General features: G+C 32.8%; 3 protein-coding genes across 3 annotated transcripts in view; 1 reads left to right on the top strand and 2 right to left on the bottom strand.

Moving 5' to 3' along the window:
• The first annotated feature begins 13,092 nt into the window (after positions 1-13,092).
• On the top strand, positions 13,093-14,347 carry LOC116345410. Its single transcript, XM_031774730.1, has 4 exons — positions 13,093-13,135; positions 13,207-13,382; positions 13,473-13,546; positions 14,048-14,347. Exons 1-4 carry the CDS (start codon positions 13,096-13,098, stop codon positions 14,058-14,060), a joined length of 303 nt encoding a protein of 100 aa, XP_031630590.1. The 5' UTR covers positions 13,093-13,095; the 3' UTR covers positions 14,061-14,347.
• Positions 14,348-15,605: 1,258 nt separating this feature from the next.
• LOC116345069 (zinc finger protein 708-like) lies at positions 15,606-16,786 on the bottom strand. Its single transcript, XM_031774115.1, has 2 exons — positions 16,762-16,786; positions 15,606-16,435 (listed from the first exon to the last, which is right to left on the bottom strand). The coding sequence occupies exons 1-2, from the start codon at positions 16,784-16,786 to the stop codon at positions 15,606-15,608; spliced, it is 855 nt and encodes a 284-aa protein (XP_031629975.1).
• A 77-nt stretch (positions 16,787-16,863) lies between these two features.
• The window catches only part of LOC116345011 (longitudinals lacking protein, isoforms A/B/D/L-like), an 85,969-nt gene continuing 85,050 nt past the window's right edge, over positions 16,864-17,782 (bottom strand). The window contains exons 9-10 of the mRNA XM_031773995.1: positions 17,489-17,639; positions 16,864-17,174 (exon numbers count right to left, since the gene is read on the bottom strand). Coding sequence (XP_031629855.1) covers positions 17,011-17,174; positions 17,489-17,639 — 315 coding nt within the window. The 3' untranslated portion in view covers positions 16,864-17,010. The remainder of the gene's footprint in view (positions 17,175-17,488; positions 17,640-17,782) is intronic.

Raw genomic sequence — 17,782 nt, 5'->3', positions numbered from 1 at the left:
TCATTGCTTTCGATCGGTTTGTATTTTTTTTAATTCGATAAAAAGAAATCTATTCGTATTGGCTACGATATTCGATTTTCCGGAGAGATTTTTTTTATATATGACTGATTTGCTGTTATTATTAATTTTATGTTTTGAGCGCACGCATCTTCTAGCGCTCTGTAATTATTTATTGTTCAGATAAATATTAATGCATACAAATGTTAGCATATGTAATTCCGATACTCAAACGCACACACAAACACATACATTTTCTAACAAATGAACGGCGATCCAAGGAGATATATATCTCATATATAGAAAGACACATATCCGATCCAAAGAACAAATGCCGAAATAAAATAAAACATTGAAACACAAATCGTTCGTTGTTTGATGTTTTTTTTTTGGCATGAGAAGAAAGAGAGTGAGCGAGAGATCAATCTTTTGGTCGATCTTTCTCGCGCACGGCTCCACTGCATTTAATGGATGATTTTTTTTGGTATGTATGTTGATGAATGGTTGTTAGTTTATGTTATTATATCTTAAAATGTGCTTTGATATTGTGTCCAAATATATTTTTGTATGTTTTCACTTTAATTCGATGTTTGCGCAACAGTTTTTTTTTGGGCTTTCATTCGATTTGAACATTTTATTCGACCATGATCACATTTTAACCAAAATAAGCAAAAGTCCAAGGCATTTTGATCAACAGAATCATAAGAGTCCCGTGAACGTAAAAGAGGTCCAAAATCGAATAATTTAAGAAGAAGAAAAAAAAAGACCGAAAAACTTTATGAATGAAAATCACTATCACATTATCTTTTCTTCCGTACACTATAAGCCGCGCAAGGCGCTCACTGTGTCCATTTCCATTCGAATTTTATTCTTTTGATTTGACTGAGTGTGTCTGTTTATTTTATTTTCTGCAGCCGAACATCTGAATAGAGAAAAAGTAAAAGAGAGAGAGAGAAGGGAGAGAAAACATCAACTTTGATTATAGACATTTGGTCTTATAGTGCGCCGAAATGCATTCACATCTTTACGATTTGGGTTTTTTTTTCTCTCTTTACCTACGGGTATACCGTTTCCTTTCTTCAAAATACAAGAAACACACGTACATTTTTATGAATGTTCTATTTGTTTTTAATTATTGGGTCTGTGTATATGAAGTTTCGATTTCGACCACGAGCCGACACATTGTCTTTATTCTAGATCTCCACCTCCGTTGGTCGGGATCATTCGCTCTTGTTTTGCAACCGATCATTTGTTTCTTGTCCAATTCGACATTTCGTTTCTCTTCTTTACGCATATTATTATTATTCCTTTCAAAATGTACTTTGGAACAGCAATTATAAGACCGGTGAATTGTGCTTGCGTGTGGTGTCACATGACCAGAACAAAAAGAGAGAAAAAATCCCTTTTTTGAGATTGATCAAAACAATGACAGCATCAAAGCAAAAAAAAGCGACGTTGGGATGGATTATTTTCTTCATTCTTTGTGTTGAAACAGATTTCGTCAGGAGTCATGTAATTTTCAGTTATTAATCATCATACCTTTGCGAATTTGATTTCAGGCGATTTCTTGTCAAAATTTCATTCTTTTTATTGATAATCAATGTTTTTTTTTTCTTTTTAATCATTATTTCACAACGAATAAAGCTGAATTCTACCTTGAACATGTTGAATGAAACTTTCATTTCACAATATATATTTGATATATTTGAGGTATATACGAGTCTAATAATCATCACGAGAGAAATACAATCAGAGCCGAAAAAAAAAACAATTCATTCATAAAAGTGGAATTGGTTTCGATGCCCAATTCGATTGACTGCGATTCACCATTACTGACCCATCTCATTCGGTGTTTTTCATTCAACTTTTCCGCTTTTTTGAATGCACCTTTGACCATCTTTTTCATCAAAATCCACAATGTTAATTAAGAATAGATTTAGACTGATCAAATCCAAACGCCCAATATGTTTTTAGAAAAACACAGAGAAAAATATTGTAAGTGCGTGAGTTGATTATAGCGGTAAAATTGTACGATTACATTAAAAAAAATTAGAGGTATTGGAGAGAGAGAGAGAGAGAGAGAGAGAGAGAGAGAGAGAGTAAAAAAATGCATGAATGAAAACATCCATTTAATTACATTTTAAAAACATGACGATAAAAAACGCAGTAATTGAACGACCAGCTTGCATTTATCATTTGAAATGTTCATGCCCTGTATTATAACTAAAAGTGAATTAATAATAGTCAGCCACCACCAAAATTATTTTAAAGGTGTTAAGCAAATTGTATGCTCAATATATGCTTCGATCGATTATGTGGGTAGAACTTTTTTTTTTGCAAATTTTCAGGCAAGCCAAACACTTAAAAGCACGTGGCGAATAAGACGTGCAAATTATTTCTCATTGCTCATTAAATGACTGAATGGTATAGAAATAAAAAGAAAACATTGTTTAGAATATGTAAAAAACTTTTTACGCAGACGTAAACTTCAAAGTAAATAGTCCTTTGTTTCTAGTTTGATGTAAAAAAATAAAATGTATGGCCTACAAAATCAATGTATTTGTTCTGTCTCGCTTTTGTTTTGATTGGAAAGCTTTTATCCGGAATAAAAATAAATATCTATATCCATTATCATTAAAATTTGGAAATTGTTCGATAAATGATCGTTACATTTTTAAATGAGTTTAATTGCAATTGAAGGCGCCAAGAAAAATTTGAAAAAATAAATGTTTGATTCTTAATTTGGCGTTAAAATATCCGACGGTCAAGTTCAAATTGAGTCCGAAGCCAACCAATACGTCAAACGAAGTGAAAAAAACCTAATTTAAAAGGGTGAAACAAGCTACTCTTCTTAGCAGAATATCTCAAGCGGACAGTAAATCAAAATTCAGTAAAAAAATCGTTCGACGTGCTTTGAAAATTACAATATTAAGTAATTATGATAAAGACTATAATTTGACTATCATCTACACTTCTTTCCCTTCTTTTTACCGCTGATCAAATTATGGATGTGTTATCTCTTACAGCGACAATCACTCTTGCGACAGTAGCAAGTCACAAAATCACATTCAATCAAATGTCCGTCTTAATTATTATGGACTTTTTTCTCTCTTCAAATTTCCATATTTACGAAGAAGTATTCAAGACAATTTTTCGACTACTGATTTTTGTTAAAAATAGAATTTCAACGAAATGAAGCATTCAAGTTATTAAACCGATATTTATTCGTTCAAAACGTTTGAATTAATTGGAATTAGTTTTCTTTGTTAAAACACTGAAATAAGTAAGCGTAATAATTCAAAATCGTGTGTGTGTGTGTATGTGATACGGATGACACGGCACTCTGATAAAATGTTAAGTAATTTTTCATCTAGGTTTTTCGCACATTCAATCACAAAATGTTGTGGAATTTATTCATGAATTTGGTGAATACGATAAGATTATGCATAAATTACATGACTTTATTGATTGGAGCAAAGCTTGACCACAACATGGTTTTGTGTTCGCCATAAATTTTGCCAAACATCACGAAAATGTAGAGATGCTAATAAATCGGCTCGTTTGTTGAACGACTGACAGCCGAATTGATTTATCGATATTGGATTGGCGCGTACCGAACTTGATTTTGATTTTCTCTTATAAAATATACGAAAAACGCACACAAGATCAAAGTTTCTCTGTATTTAATACGGATATCAGGGCGCGCGCGCACGCTCACGCATACATCTGCACATGGTTCGCCAAATGCCATTCGATATGGTGATGCATTTGTAAGTGTGCATTCATAATGCGATACGCTTCGCAGATAATGTGAGAAGTGTGCAATAGATCATATCGAACGATATATTAATTACAATGAAATATTTATAAATGAAAATCGTGCATTTATTTAGTTTGTTCTCTTTCTTTTTTGATGTTCTCTGTATTTACGATTTGCGGTCTTGTTTGCATGTTTTGTAAATGTGTGGATTGATTTAAATGGGCATTAGACAGGCTGATTTTCTGCGTCGGATGTTTGTCAATGGCTTTGTAACAAAAGTGAAAATTGAATTTCACATTTTGAAAACAAAGAAAAGCAATTACCAAGCAAACCACAATGTTCGGTGTTCGATTAAATTACATTCAATATCAAGTGTTTTTGAAGACATTTTGTTGGGCTTTTTTTTTTGTTCTTCGTTCTTCGTTTTTCTAAGTAAATATAATTGACTGCTTTGATGTATTTGATTTTCCAATTCCTTTCTTAAAACACTTTAATCGAAAACGTTGAAATGAAACGGAATCAACAAAGCTTGAAATGTTGTACGCCATTTCCCCGTCGGCATTTTCAAATTCAAGGCGCACGTCGCATTCGACGGAATTCGGTACTTACGGCTTTTCTATTTCTTTCCAGCACCAATATTACTATTTTCATAATGTATTGAATGACAGAATACGAACGAATACTAAAAATGAAAAATAAATGAAATACAGTAATTACAAGTGATTCATTGAATGATTTTTGTCTTTTGATATGGCTGTGAACATTTACTAGAAACGAACCCGATCGATTTGAGACTTGCCGTCGTGCTTACACCACATATTTTGTATGTGTGTGTGTGCGAGAGTGGTTGAGTTAAAACGATGAAAGTAACTGAATGACCGCACCAGAGCAGCATAATTGAAAATCCATTTGATGGCAGTTTACAATGAATTATAATTAAATAATCATTTGGTCATTTAATGAAATATCGTTACTGGCAAATCACCATCATTCGTCTAAAGCCATTTTCAACACCTGTTTAAAAAACAATAAAATACGCGACCAATTAATGACATATCATTACATATATATTGTCAATTTAAATACTGATTTTTTCCTGTGAAATTTAAATATTTATGTAAGATTTGTGCGGGGCTTTAGTGTTTCGTTTTATTTCATTAATTATTTGATAACATGATTATTGAAATTTCCTGGAACAAAAATAAAATTGATGCTGTATGTTTAACTTGAACCAGTTTAAAAGCTGAAAAAATATAAATGTTCGCAAAAATTCACATGAACAAATAAAATTTACGAAAAATTGGTTAAGTGAACTCATTTTCATGTTGCCTGCGGCATCATATTTTTAGCAGGAAAAGCTTTTCGTTCCGACAAATTGTCGAATTTATTTAAAGTGCAAAAAAAAAAATTGGATAAATTTGACGTGGAAAATTAGTTGACACTCAAACCAATTGCATCGACAAATATTTCGTTACTTTTAATGGCAGCAATTCATTCCAATTCAATGGTGTAATCTTTGTTTGTGAATTGTTTCAATAGACCGCCCACAATTCCACTTTCAACTTCCGTTCCGATCATTTTTCTGTCATATTTCAAACGAATCATCACCAAACCAACAAAAAAAATCTCTTTGCATTTTATATTTTGTGGTCCTTCCTTTTTTTCATGTGTCTAAAATCAAAGACACCATTTTGAAGACAGATATATATAAAAAAAAACAACTAACAAAACGTCGAGACAAAGGGCCGACTAAAATCAAAACAAGAAAAAAATGACTGTGTTGTTTTTTTCATATGCAAACAAAAAAAAATCGTTGGAAGGAATGAGGAAGAAAATATAGGAAATGACCAAAAAAAATCCGACGATAACAAAACAATGAACACAACGACGACGCCACGGTGAACAAATTACATTCGTTGTTTGTGACTTTTTCTTTTCAATTCCACCGTCTTTTGGGTTCATGTTCTCGTTTTATTTGTGTATTTAAATTTTAGTTTTAATATTCGTGCGAGTGGGTTTTGGTTGTTGTTTTTTTTTCTGTATGTGGTATGTGTTCGAATCTTCAGCATTTTCTACCCAAAATTCGTTTGAGAATTGAATGCCACAGTCACGCAAACCACAAAATGAAAGAGAACATCAACTACTGTTTACTATAAAAAAAAAACACAGAACACACGTTTTTTTGCTCGTTGGATTGTTTTGCTAAACTAAACCCAAAAAAATATATGTAAAAACAATATCAGGCACAATAAAAAAACGGTGCAGCTTACAAGAACACAGACAAACGAAAGACAATTTGTGAATCGAAATATTAAAAAAAAACGAGAGAGAGATATCAAGAACAACATTTCGACGAAGAAACAAACAAACGAAAAATGCCAAACTCTTTTGTGATTGTATGTATGACCGAAAAAAACCAAATATGCAAAATATCTACATTTTTCCGGTCATATCATGACAAATTCAAATATCCAAACCAAAAGTTTTATACACTCTTTCGATGAGGTCGGAACTTTTTTCCTTGCTTTTTTTTTCAATTCAAAGCAACACAAATTTAAGTAATTTTGATTTGAAGTTTTCTTTCACAAAACGCCTTTTCAATTCTCACAGACTTTTTGTGGTTTTTCACATTTAAAACTTATTTTTGTAAATAATAATTACATTCGTCTGATTTTCTCCTTCTCTCTCTCTCTCTCTCTCTCTCTCTCTCTCTCTCTCTCTCTCTCTCTCTCTCTCTCTCTATTTCTTTCTTTGGTAAAACATTGTGATGCAATCAGGAAACGTAAGTACAACATATGTGTACCGAGCAATATGACATGTTTTATGCTAGTTATTTCTTGTTCAAAGACATTTAAGTAGTGGGCGAGATGGAAGCAACCATTTTAAACTCCGTTTGGCAATTTTTTTGAAAATATTATCAAATACTTTTACTTAATCCCTTGTAACGAGTTTGAAACATGAAAATAAAATTGATTTTCTGAGACCATTTGAGTTTTGACCACTAATTCTTGGTATTGGTCGGTACATTTGTGCTGGGTGTTGTATAAATATTTAATAAATGTTCTTAATTTGAATATTTGTGTTGAATATGATGATAGAAGATAATGTTTTTGTCTTTTAATCAATGTTCAGTTGAAATATTTCAGCTCAAATGTGTTGTTGTTCTTTTGAAACACTTTTCCTCTGCAGATAATAGAAACGGTTAAAAAAAGGCCAATTTTAGTATTGAAGATGATTCGTATTTGGATCAAAAATTCGGCGAACGCAAATACGAAGTAAAAAAAAATCATTGAAAATCTTTCGAGAATGTTTAAGTTTTCATCAATTGACAACCGAAATATATATGTGCAGGCTGATATGCAAGACACGCACCAAAAATCCTGACTGACACGATGGCCAGAAAGAAGACGAGAAAAAAAAAATCGTATGGTTTTGCAAACAAATCTCTCTTGTTCAAACCGCAAATTTTGTTATACATAATTATAACAGTGAGCACCTATAATTAAACAACAATGCACGTTGAAACACATTCGCCTGCAAAACATTCGAAAATCGCATGGTGATCATTTATCATTTTATTTGTATTTTATCGAGTCTCGTGTTCTATACTTCCGTTCCACGCATTCTAAATCAATTGGTAAAATTGTGAATTGAAACTTTGCGGCCATGATTTACGTAAGAAGAATTATTCTTACAAGTAAAGAAACAAACGACGAAAATTTATTCATCGAAAATTGGAAATATTTCGAATAACTTTTGACGATTAAAGATCGTCTAGTTTATAGCTGAAATTGGTAATGGGCTCAATTTCATGGCCCATAGGCATTTTATTCACCTTTGGTTAAAAGAGATTTATTGAAAGATAAAAGAACTACCCAAATAGTTGAGTTTCAACCAAAGGACACACTGGGCCTTGCGAATTATATGATGTTGAAAAATTCCATGGAGTGTGGCAAGTATCAAGTCAAGCGACAGCTTTCTCTCTCTCTCTCTCTCTCTGACCATCGCATCTTTTTTTGCCAATGTCTAATGTTGTTGCATCTCTTGGAGTATCGTTTTAAGTCGTTTCTTTTGTTTACAAATTCTCCTGAACATTATTATTGTTTTTATGGCGTACGAATCGCGGCCAGCATATGAATGCCCTGCAGGCATCGGATTGATATGTGCGCATACACATTTTTTTACTTCTCTCTTTCGTTCATGGATTGAAACGAGAAATCGAGTGATGTGTGGCTGTTTTTGGGCATCGACACTTTGTAAATGCCTGACTATTGTGCTGAGATTTTTTTTTCTTCATTCTTTGGAAAAGATAGATGACTTTTCGAAACAAACTAAAAATGCCCAACAAAATCGTATTGGGATTTGCAGAATAAATTTGCATTCATTGAAGTGCATCATTCTTTGAAAGGCGAACATTTTAGATTGCATTAAGTGAGCCGAAAAAATATTGTTTAAGGCGATTAGAACCTCGTCTACTTGCATCGAAATTGATTGGCACCAGTTTTCGGGCCGTCGAACATTTTTTAAATGTTGATTTGAAATGAATTTGGCCACCGCCTTCTATGCCAAAGTTTCGAATTATAAATTGTGTCCGAAAGCGCCTAACACAAAGCAATCCCATTTTTTTTTAAAAAGTTGACCTAACATTTCACCTTGGTTTTTGGTTTCTAATTAGTTTATTTTTTTTATTCGATGAGGTTCAAAAGCCATGTGCATCGCTTCAAATTGGAAGACATATGCAATATTCCATTTTTCATAAAATTTTGTTTTTCTATACAAAAAAGCTTACATGCATACATTCATAACCGGAAAACTATTCGTGACCACAACACATTTGAACAAATGTTTATTTTTGTCGTTTTCTTTATTTTCGTTTTATTTTTGTATTATTATTTTTTTTCTTGTTGTATTTGCTTAAACAACACATTATTTGATAGCGTGTAATACAAAATTGTCTATTTTTCCTTTAATTTTTTTATTTTTTTCTGTGATATGTATTATTCGGATTCGTTCGAAATTGAATCATCTGCGTACAGTATCTTGCAGTTGTGATCTGGTTGCATGTCGCATGCACAAACCAAACCGAATAAATGATCAAACACACGAAAATGTTTGCGTTTTGACTTTTTGTTGTTGTTGTTGTTGTCTCTCCACGGAATATAAGCTCGAAGGACTGACAAATTTGCACAGGCAGAGAAAATGAAAACGATTGACCGCATTTAAAGATGAAAGTGTCTATTTGAAGATATGTTGGCGATTTTGTAATGCATACACCTTAAAGGCTTTTGGTCGTTCGTATATTTCTTGAAATTGAGTGTGTGTTTTTTATGGCCTAATATTTTCGAATAAATGAGCCAAACTGCTTACCTCAATCCGATGCATATCAGGTGCTAAAAAAATAGATAAATCTTATAAAAAAAACTCCATACGTATGCAATACCTGGAATTGTCTTCAGGCGATTATGAAAAACCAGAGAGGAATCTTTTGGATGAGCATTTTTTTTTCATCGCATATCAAACTACATACATCCTCAAATCATGCGTAATTATTGCAAACACACACACATACAAACATCGAAAAAAGTGAGTTGGTTGTTGGAAAAACAACCAAGAACAAAGAAGAGAGAATATACAAACCAAGCCATGATTTCGTCGTACCATGCGCGTTTGTGAATCAAAAGGCTTGGGTGATGCATGCCTAATGTAGCACACCAACAACCATTTTTATGGGCATGTTTATCATATATTCATGTTCGCTTCAAGTATTTATTTATTTATGCTTTTTCGTTGTTGAACACTGTTGCTGTTACTCAAAACTGCTGGTTCGTGTTTGAATGTACATGGATTTTGGTTTGCGTGTACATATGTGAATTTTTGTCGTTTTTTCCTACTCTTTCTCTTGCCTTCTCTGGGTTGTTATTCTCTTTTTTTTATTCATTGTGAGAACTTTTGAGCCTACTCGCGTTGTTTCAACTTAAATAAATTATTATGCGCCCTTTTGCCTATCTTTGGCGATGCGATGTGTCATGTCGATGCGACCCCAGCAATGCAATTCCAACAACAAAACCAATACAAACACCAAAAATATATAAAGAAATAATAAAAAACAAAAACAAAATAATAAAACAAGCGAACGAATGAAATATAATTACGAGTACGTGAAACCACAAACAAATACGGCCTATTGCAGTTTCAACCAAGCAACTGTTGCACCCGAATGCAAATAAGAGCCTGTATGCACCAAAGAAATAAGAGAGCTCACAGACGCTCGCGCGAGAGAGAGAAAGAGAGAGCGAGTACGAAACGAATGCGACTATAAAAAGAATCGAGACCACATTTGACTGAAATCCACTACTACTGTACAAAATGCAATGGGCCAACGTGCAAAACGAACGCCAAACACACTTTGCAAAACAGCGACAAGAATGAGATAGAGTGAAAACGAGAGATCGATTTTTTGTGTATGGCAAAAAAGCATATATAAACATAGTACGGCTGATTGGCATTCGACATGTGATCCCAAGTGTAGCAAAACGTAAACTCAAACCAAACATCACCAATCCAACTTTATACATACTCTACACTCTCATAATATATCTTTTGAGGCACTCAACAGAAAAACAAATACGCGATGTGCACATGCACCACGACTTTTGTTGAAACAAGAATAATGAAAAAAAAAAAAACTAAAACCCAAAGCAAATGAAATACGAAACATAAAACAAAATACACAACAACAACCACACATCAACGGAGAATGAGAATAAGGAATGAGAAGAGAAAAAAAGCACGATTAACCGCAAATATGGCGGTCACACATTGCGATTGGTCACCGGTAACCAACAAAAAAAAAATCACTTGAAATCCACGCAGATACTGTGGAAGGAATACAATTCATCCGATCGAATGATTCGTTGCTCTAACCAGTAATGAGCCTTTTTTTGAGTGCATCTGAAGAAAATTATTGAAAGATTTTGGTTTATTATTGGATTCTTTGGACCTTTTTATGCGGCTTTAGAACACATATGATTGGGTCAGTACATCAACTAATTATTCAATTTAAATTCGAGACAGACGCTTTACAAATATTGAAAATTCGTGTCAATGACGTTTTGACATTCATTCTTCGTGTCGTTCGTTCAACAAAAGACAACCGAAATTTGTTTAACCATTAATCCAATTAAATGATATGATTTTCGAAATGTTTTACGATATAAATCACATCATGCGCATTATATTTTGATTGAACGCCATCAAGCCAATCAGAAAATCAAACATGTTTTGCGATTTGACGACGCTATGACTAGCCACAACGAATAACAAGCAAAACAACAACAACAACAGAAAAATGTAACACAAATCGAACAGGTTGCTGTTGCCATGAACAAACTCAAGATATACGTGATGAATGCGAAAAGGTTGCGTTTGCTAAATAAAAATCCTTTATTTAGAAATTACTCACAGATGTTTGGTCTCTCTCTTTTTCTCCCTGTCATGTTTGCCATTTATTCGCTCAAAGTGTTTTTAATTTACGCTTTTACGATCGTTTTCATGAGATAAACTTATCGTCGCGTTTGCTCCAATTTTCCGACGGACCGATTATGTAAACTGCTTATTAAAATGTACGAAGAACAAGGACGTTTACGCTAATTTACCACATTATCTTTCATCATCAATATATATTTTCTTCGCCGTTGTGTGTATGCAGGTCTTTTTCATTTCGTTCGTTTTCGACGCATCATTATTTTCACTCTTACTTTGCCAGCCTGTCTCTTCCATTCAGGAAAATAAAAATTATAATATATTTCATTCAATTCGGTGCTTGTGAGTGAAATGTTGTACGAAAAATGAAACAAGAATCGATAAAACAAGTGTGATTATGATAAATTTTGATAGAGATCCGCATTTTCGATTTCTTTTTCGTTGCATAAGTATGCACAATGCACAATGCACATAGATATCGAAAGTAATTGCAAAAATTGAGTTTTTAAACACATAACACTCAAATATGAAGAAATTTACGTTTAACCAAGTGATTGAATCTTTTGACTGAAAAATTACGATTTATTTTCAAATCGGTTTGTCTATCTATGGCAATTTGTATCACGTAACATCAATAACGGTGTTATTATCAAGAACAAGATGATAAGAGAGAAATAAAATGCACGAGGCACACGAATATCTTTTCATTCTGTGTCTTTAGCACGCAGCCCATAATCCCGACAACAAAACGACGATGCGAAAAGATGTGGAGAGAGAGAGAGAAAGAAAAAAAAGTGAAATTTAAAATAATTGCTGCCGTCGAACCAATTATTTATCGAAGAAAAACAACAAACGGATATGTTGTTATGATAAAAGTTGAATAAAGATAAAAGCATAATCCCTAATTGTCTTAAGAGGAACGACTTGACACAAAAAAAAACACATAAAGGAAATTTCATTATAGACACTGGCATGCAGCGTTTGTTAATTTTCCTATTTGTTTACTCTCTACTATTATCGACAGATTCCACAATGTTTTGATCAACGCATCGGCCGGTTGGATGGATAAAAGGTATATCTAGGAACAGTCAACTGACAAATTCGAATGTTCGACCGGAAAGGAGGCGGCGATCAAAATCATGTTTTTGTTAGAAAATTAAATACCAATTTTTCTGTTATGTTTTCATTTTTTGTTTCTTTCTTTGACAAAGCAACCTAATGATCGTGCAGATCAGATCATAAAGAGCGGTTTGATATCTCTCGTTTCAAATATGCGCATTTTGATTATGAGCATACCTTATTTACCTTCTGACCTCTCTCTAGACAAATTAGGACGCATACTCATACATCAGTTTTAATGACATAGAAACTGTTCTTTGAAACTTGCTTGAAAATGTGCTTTTGACAAATTTCGAACATTTTTTATAAAATTCTATCTCATTAAAACTCTAATAAAATGAATTTACTTTTTGTATTTATTTTCACAGTGCATTCAGAGGCTTATTTGTAGATTATTGTTAATTAATTTGAATTTTATATGATAAACATTAAAAATAGCACAAAATTCGTTGTTTTAATTTCGCAATTTAAATTCATTATGGAAATTCCCAAGAAGATAAAGTAAAGTGTCTCCATGCTTCTAAGTTCAAAAAGGGTCAACGATTGTGCAGAGAAAACGAAATGTATCAACATTTTTGATAATGTCGAAATTAATTCTAGGAATTTTGCGCTAACAAACAAACTGATAACGTTCCAACAAGTTGGCAAAAAAAATTAATCGCCAAAATGAAGATTAGAAATGCTGGTATAAATAGTCCTCTGCACAAATAACGATTCATTCCACAAGCATCATCAAAATGAATCGAATATTGGCAGCCATTTTCTTTATGGGATTAGGTAAAATTTCAACGTGTAATAATTTGAACCAAACAAAAGTGCTAATTGTATGTTTTTATTTATTTATTTAGCTTACGCAGCTTCTCATTTAGCTTCCGAGAATGCGTTAGATTCATCGGTCGAAGATGATTCGCCATTCTTAGATCGATATTCAGTTCACAGAACTCTCACTACCAAACAAAACAAGAGAGTGCCTCCACAGACAATGCGCCATACAATAGCACGGGTGCTGATGTTTTTTACGATGGTAATTAAAATTTACTCATATTAATTTGATTTTTATTCTGAAAAAATCCATTTTGGTTCAACATGATATTTTTAATTATATCAATAAGAGAATCAAAAGCTGATGATCTATTTCCATTATTCGAAATCAATTCCCACAAATATCGCATCACTATATCTCAAACTGTAAGTAATATCAATGTTTCAATGAATTTCTTATTCCTAGCTGTAATTGACCATTCATAAAATATTTTTTGAAATGTTGATGAAATATATTGCTTGAGGTATTATCAAGCTTTAAAAGAATTTGAAACAACATGATTTGTTTGTTTGTTTAATTAAAATCGCTTAATTTGTAGCTCTTGAGGTGTTTATTAAAAATATATAGATAGAATACTCGACCGATCTTGTGAAGAGTAGCTTTAGTACGGCATTTCACAGAATTTCAGTCATTCTTTTGAAATTAATTAAAAATGAGTTTGTTTTAACAGGCAAATTGGTTCCAAGCATTTCAAACTTGTCGCTTACTAAACATGAATTTAGTTAGTGTTACAACACACTGGGAAAGCGCAGACCTGAAGATTTTACTTTAAAAATATCGTATAAATAGTTCCGGTCAGTTTAATATTTAAGAAAGTTTCAAGATAATATGATACCTATTTAGTGTATTTTTTTTTTCATTTACAGATCCCGATGGTGATTGGTATTGGACTTCTGGTACAAACTTCCATGACCCAAACAAATTCATTTATAATTGGATGTCAAATAGTACAGTGGTCAAAGACAGCATTGTAGAATTCATCAAGGATGAACCAAATGATTGTAGAGCAGATTGGTTAAATGAACGTGAAAATTGCTTGGAATAGAACAATGATGGAAAGTTCAACGATAAATTCTGTAGTCAGAAAAGAAGTTCCATTTGTGAAAATTAAGTATGAATGCGAATAAAAGAAAGAGTCTTACGGGAGTATTACGAACTTTTCCGCACGGTGGTAGTTGCGTATTTTATTAAGCTAGTTCAAAATAATATTTGTTTGATTTTTCAAGCCTTTCAAGCGGCATAAAGGTCGAGACCAAAAAATATGTTTCAACTTTGGCAACGAAATATTCTTTAATTTAATAGCAGAAGTACCCGAGAAAAGATTTTTCACACTTTCATGATGAACCCATTTGTACGACATTTGAAAGTATTCTATTTTCTAACAAAATACTATAAAAAATATGTCTGACGTTAATTTTGCCATAAAAATTATTTTTGAAACACTTTTCATAACTAAAGTCACAAAAAATTTGGATTTTTGTATGGGAGCCATGTCTGTATGCTACCTTAATGGCGTGAAACTTTGCACAGGTTATTTTTTTCACAAAAAAAAACATTCGGAGGGTTTGGAGAAATTTCAACCAAAATTATGAGTACCTCTCATACAAAATATTCGTTTTTGAGCCAAAAATTCCCGTAAAGTCAGATTTTAAATAACTTTTCTGGGGGGGTGAGATAATCGATGGACAAATTGTGCGTACGGCGGACAACGTACGACGTACGACGTGGAAGCGACCCACAACAACCATGCTCAAAACGGTCTGATTCGGGTTCTCTGACCTCAGAAACGTCCAGAAAACATGTTTTTGAGGTTTTGTAAATTTTGACCCATTTCAATACTTTCCCCTTACACACTAAGTGTGTGCGGAAAAGTAAAATCCTTTGAGATCCGCAAAAATGCTAATACTCATAATAGACCTTGGTCATTTCATTTTAAATCACCCTCAATTCTATTGAGGTTTGAATTTCTTGAATACCTGACCTTTTCTTCAACTTACCGAATGATTCATGGAAATAATATTCTTACCCTTAATATGTGCCCCATCTATTTGTAGTGTGTTCTCTGTATAATGTTCATTTAATAAGTTTTGAGCTTTTTTTCTACATTCGTCGTATCAAAGCTATCCTGAGTGTGGCTAACTATTTCGGGATAAATTAACCAGAAACATAGACAACTTCAACTAACATTAGTTAACACAATTTATCTATAGTTTTACTTATAGCAATTGCAATCTAAATATAATCGAGTCTAGTAACCATACAGTCATAACAGCTATAGTTAAAATATCCCAAAATAATCGACTGGCTCACTAAGTGGTCATAGTTGTTTTCCATTTCAAATTTCAAATCCAATGAATTGAACAAAAGGTTTCTGTTTGCAAAAGGTAAATTTTATTACTAACATATTATTTTTAAAATGGATCTTCAATCAGTTTTATGGATTTTCTGCAAGTGTTCATTCAGTAATTCAAAGGTGGTAAATGTTTTCGAACATATATAGCAAACTGAATCTTTGGAAAGAACTTTCAATGCTGGACAATTGTTTGTTTGATGTCTATTAAGATTGTAGCTCTTGGTGAATGATGTGCCACAACCCTTGCATGTTAAGAGCCGTTTTGGTTTGCTTGAAGTGATGGCGGGACAATATTTAAGTTTATGATTTCGGTGACTTTCCTTCGATACAAGTAGTTTTTGGCAATCAATGCACTTGAAATGCCTTGCATTATTTGCAGTTTCGTCATTTGGTCTGCCCTTACATCCGCGACTATTCTGATGTCGTTTCACATTAAATAATCGATTGAATACCATTCCGCATCGATCGCAATGGTACTTTAGTGCTTTTATGAGTTCTTCTTGAACCACAACATCGGCTGAACCAAGCATTTTACCCGACAGATATGACTTGCAGGTTTGCTTATGCCGTTTAAGATTATAAGTGTTTTTAAATTTAAAACCGCATCCTTCGCACGAATAGACTTTGATGCGTGCCAGCACATAGTCTGAATCAACATTCTCACTTCGTCGTTGCATGATTTCAGTGTCACTTTGTTGCGTCAAGTCACTCACCTTGTCAATGGATGTCTTACGATTCGGATTGCATTGGTATCGGCAATGATGACTGTATTGTGTTGAATATACAGTAAAACAATCGGGACATCGTTTCTCGCTCAATGTTGGCACGATTTTTTCGCACGTTATATTTTTGGTACCGGCGAGTAGTTTGGCCCAATCATGTTCCTCTACGGCAAGTGGATCTATTAAAGAGAATTCAAAGTGAAATATATCATTCATTCGCAAATAGGTGTTTTGAAGATATGATACAACTTAGAAATAGATGTGACCAAAATATAAGAGCTTGCCAATAATTAAAACATAAAGAAAATCTCAATACTACCTCATATTCAATGAATTGAACACAATCGGTTTCTTTTTTTCTTCAATATTTTATTACAAAATAACTGTCATTCAAATTTTACATTTTATTCCAATTTATGCATATTCATTTATGCGTTTTCATTCTTTAAATAGATCTTGGAATTTGAAATGAAAGCAAAATATGCTAGATCCATTTGTATTGTACCATCTTCTTGTTTAAAATATGTCATGATATCAATTCAATAATATAGACAACTTATGAATTATTTGTACATTCTTCTTTGCATTTGGTATCTGTAACATTTCTAATCATTATTTAATATATCTAAATGAACAAGTTTAGATTTAAAAAAAAAGTGAGACACTAAAATGTGTCATGCCAACGAACATGATTCACCAACGAACATCCACAACATTTTGCGTTGACACAAAAAATCATGCGAACGACATTGTTTTATGGATAGTGAAAATAATTGAAGGATTTGTTCTTGGATCGTTCGGTTATGACTTTTTGACGGCGTCCTTTTCGTATGCGGGATAATCGGATGGCTTTGCGTACTTCTTGCCCGTATTTATCAATATTCATTGCTGCGCCTTCTATTTTACCTTTGTACACCTCTGGTTTGGTGTGCATAGATTTTGGAAAAAAAGGATAAATAAAAGCATACAATTAGCATCTGTTCATGAAAAATTCGAAAAATTCGCAAAACAATGCGATACAAAGCAAGATTTTTTTTTATGAAAACTAAATAAAAATGTTTGATTCTTCAATCGATATGAATTGATGCAAAATCTAAAGTTTCAAGCGAAAAAAACTGTTTTGAGATATTTTAAAATAGTTATACAAAATTCTACACAAAGAATTGAAATTTTTTTTATAAATTTTGTTTTGACAATTTTAAAATATAGTATATAGAAATAAGAACACAAACCGTATAATATATGACTAATAAATACACGATGTCGAATCGCGAATTTATTTTTCCCGATACCGTCCCAATTGAATTGTTCTGTAAAATCATCGGTAAAGAGTTTGGGGAAATTTTGACGCAGTGACCCAGGCTTTGATTTCAAAAAACCAATCTATAGATTGTGCAATCATGGATTTTGATAATCAACCGTGTTTAATTTTTTGTTCACATTGTTCAGTCATATTCACCATAATTTTTTTTTTTTTTTGGAAAGCAACAACAACAACGAAATGACACAATTTTGTTTTTGCGTGC

Source organism: Contarinia nasturtii, unplaced genomic scaffold (genome assembly GCF_009176525.2).
Source record: "Contarinia nasturtii isolate CC-2019 unplaced genomic scaffold, AAFC_CNas_1.1 Cnas_scaffold_1240, whole genome shotgun sequence".
Lineage (NCBI taxonomy): Eukaryota > Metazoa > Arthropoda > Insecta > Diptera > Cecidomyiidae > Contarinia > Contarinia nasturtii.
Note: the sequence above shows the minus strand (reverse complement) of the source record. Positions and strands in the feature narration are given on the sequence as shown.

Bases quoted from the DNA above. Each gene is read 5' to 3' on its own strand.
- LOC116345410 (XM_031774730.1), top strand. From the start codon at position 13,096: ATGAATCGAATATTGGCAGCCATTTTCTTTATGGGATTAG. The intron at 13,136-13,206 runs GTAAAATTTCAA...TTATTTATTTAG, and splicing joins CATTTTCTTTATGGGATTAG to CTTACGCAGCTTCTCATTTA. The intron at 13,383-13,472 runs GTAATTAAAATT...TATCAATAAGAG, and splicing joins TGCTGATGTTTTTTACGATG to AATCAAAAGCTGATGATCTA.
- LOC116345069 (XM_031774115.1), bottom strand. From the start codon at position 16,786: ATGACATATTTTAAACAAGAAGATG. The intron at 16,436-16,761 runs GTACAATACAAA...TCTCTTTAATAG, and splicing joins ATATTTTAAACAAGAAGATG to ATCCACTTGCCGTAGAGGAA.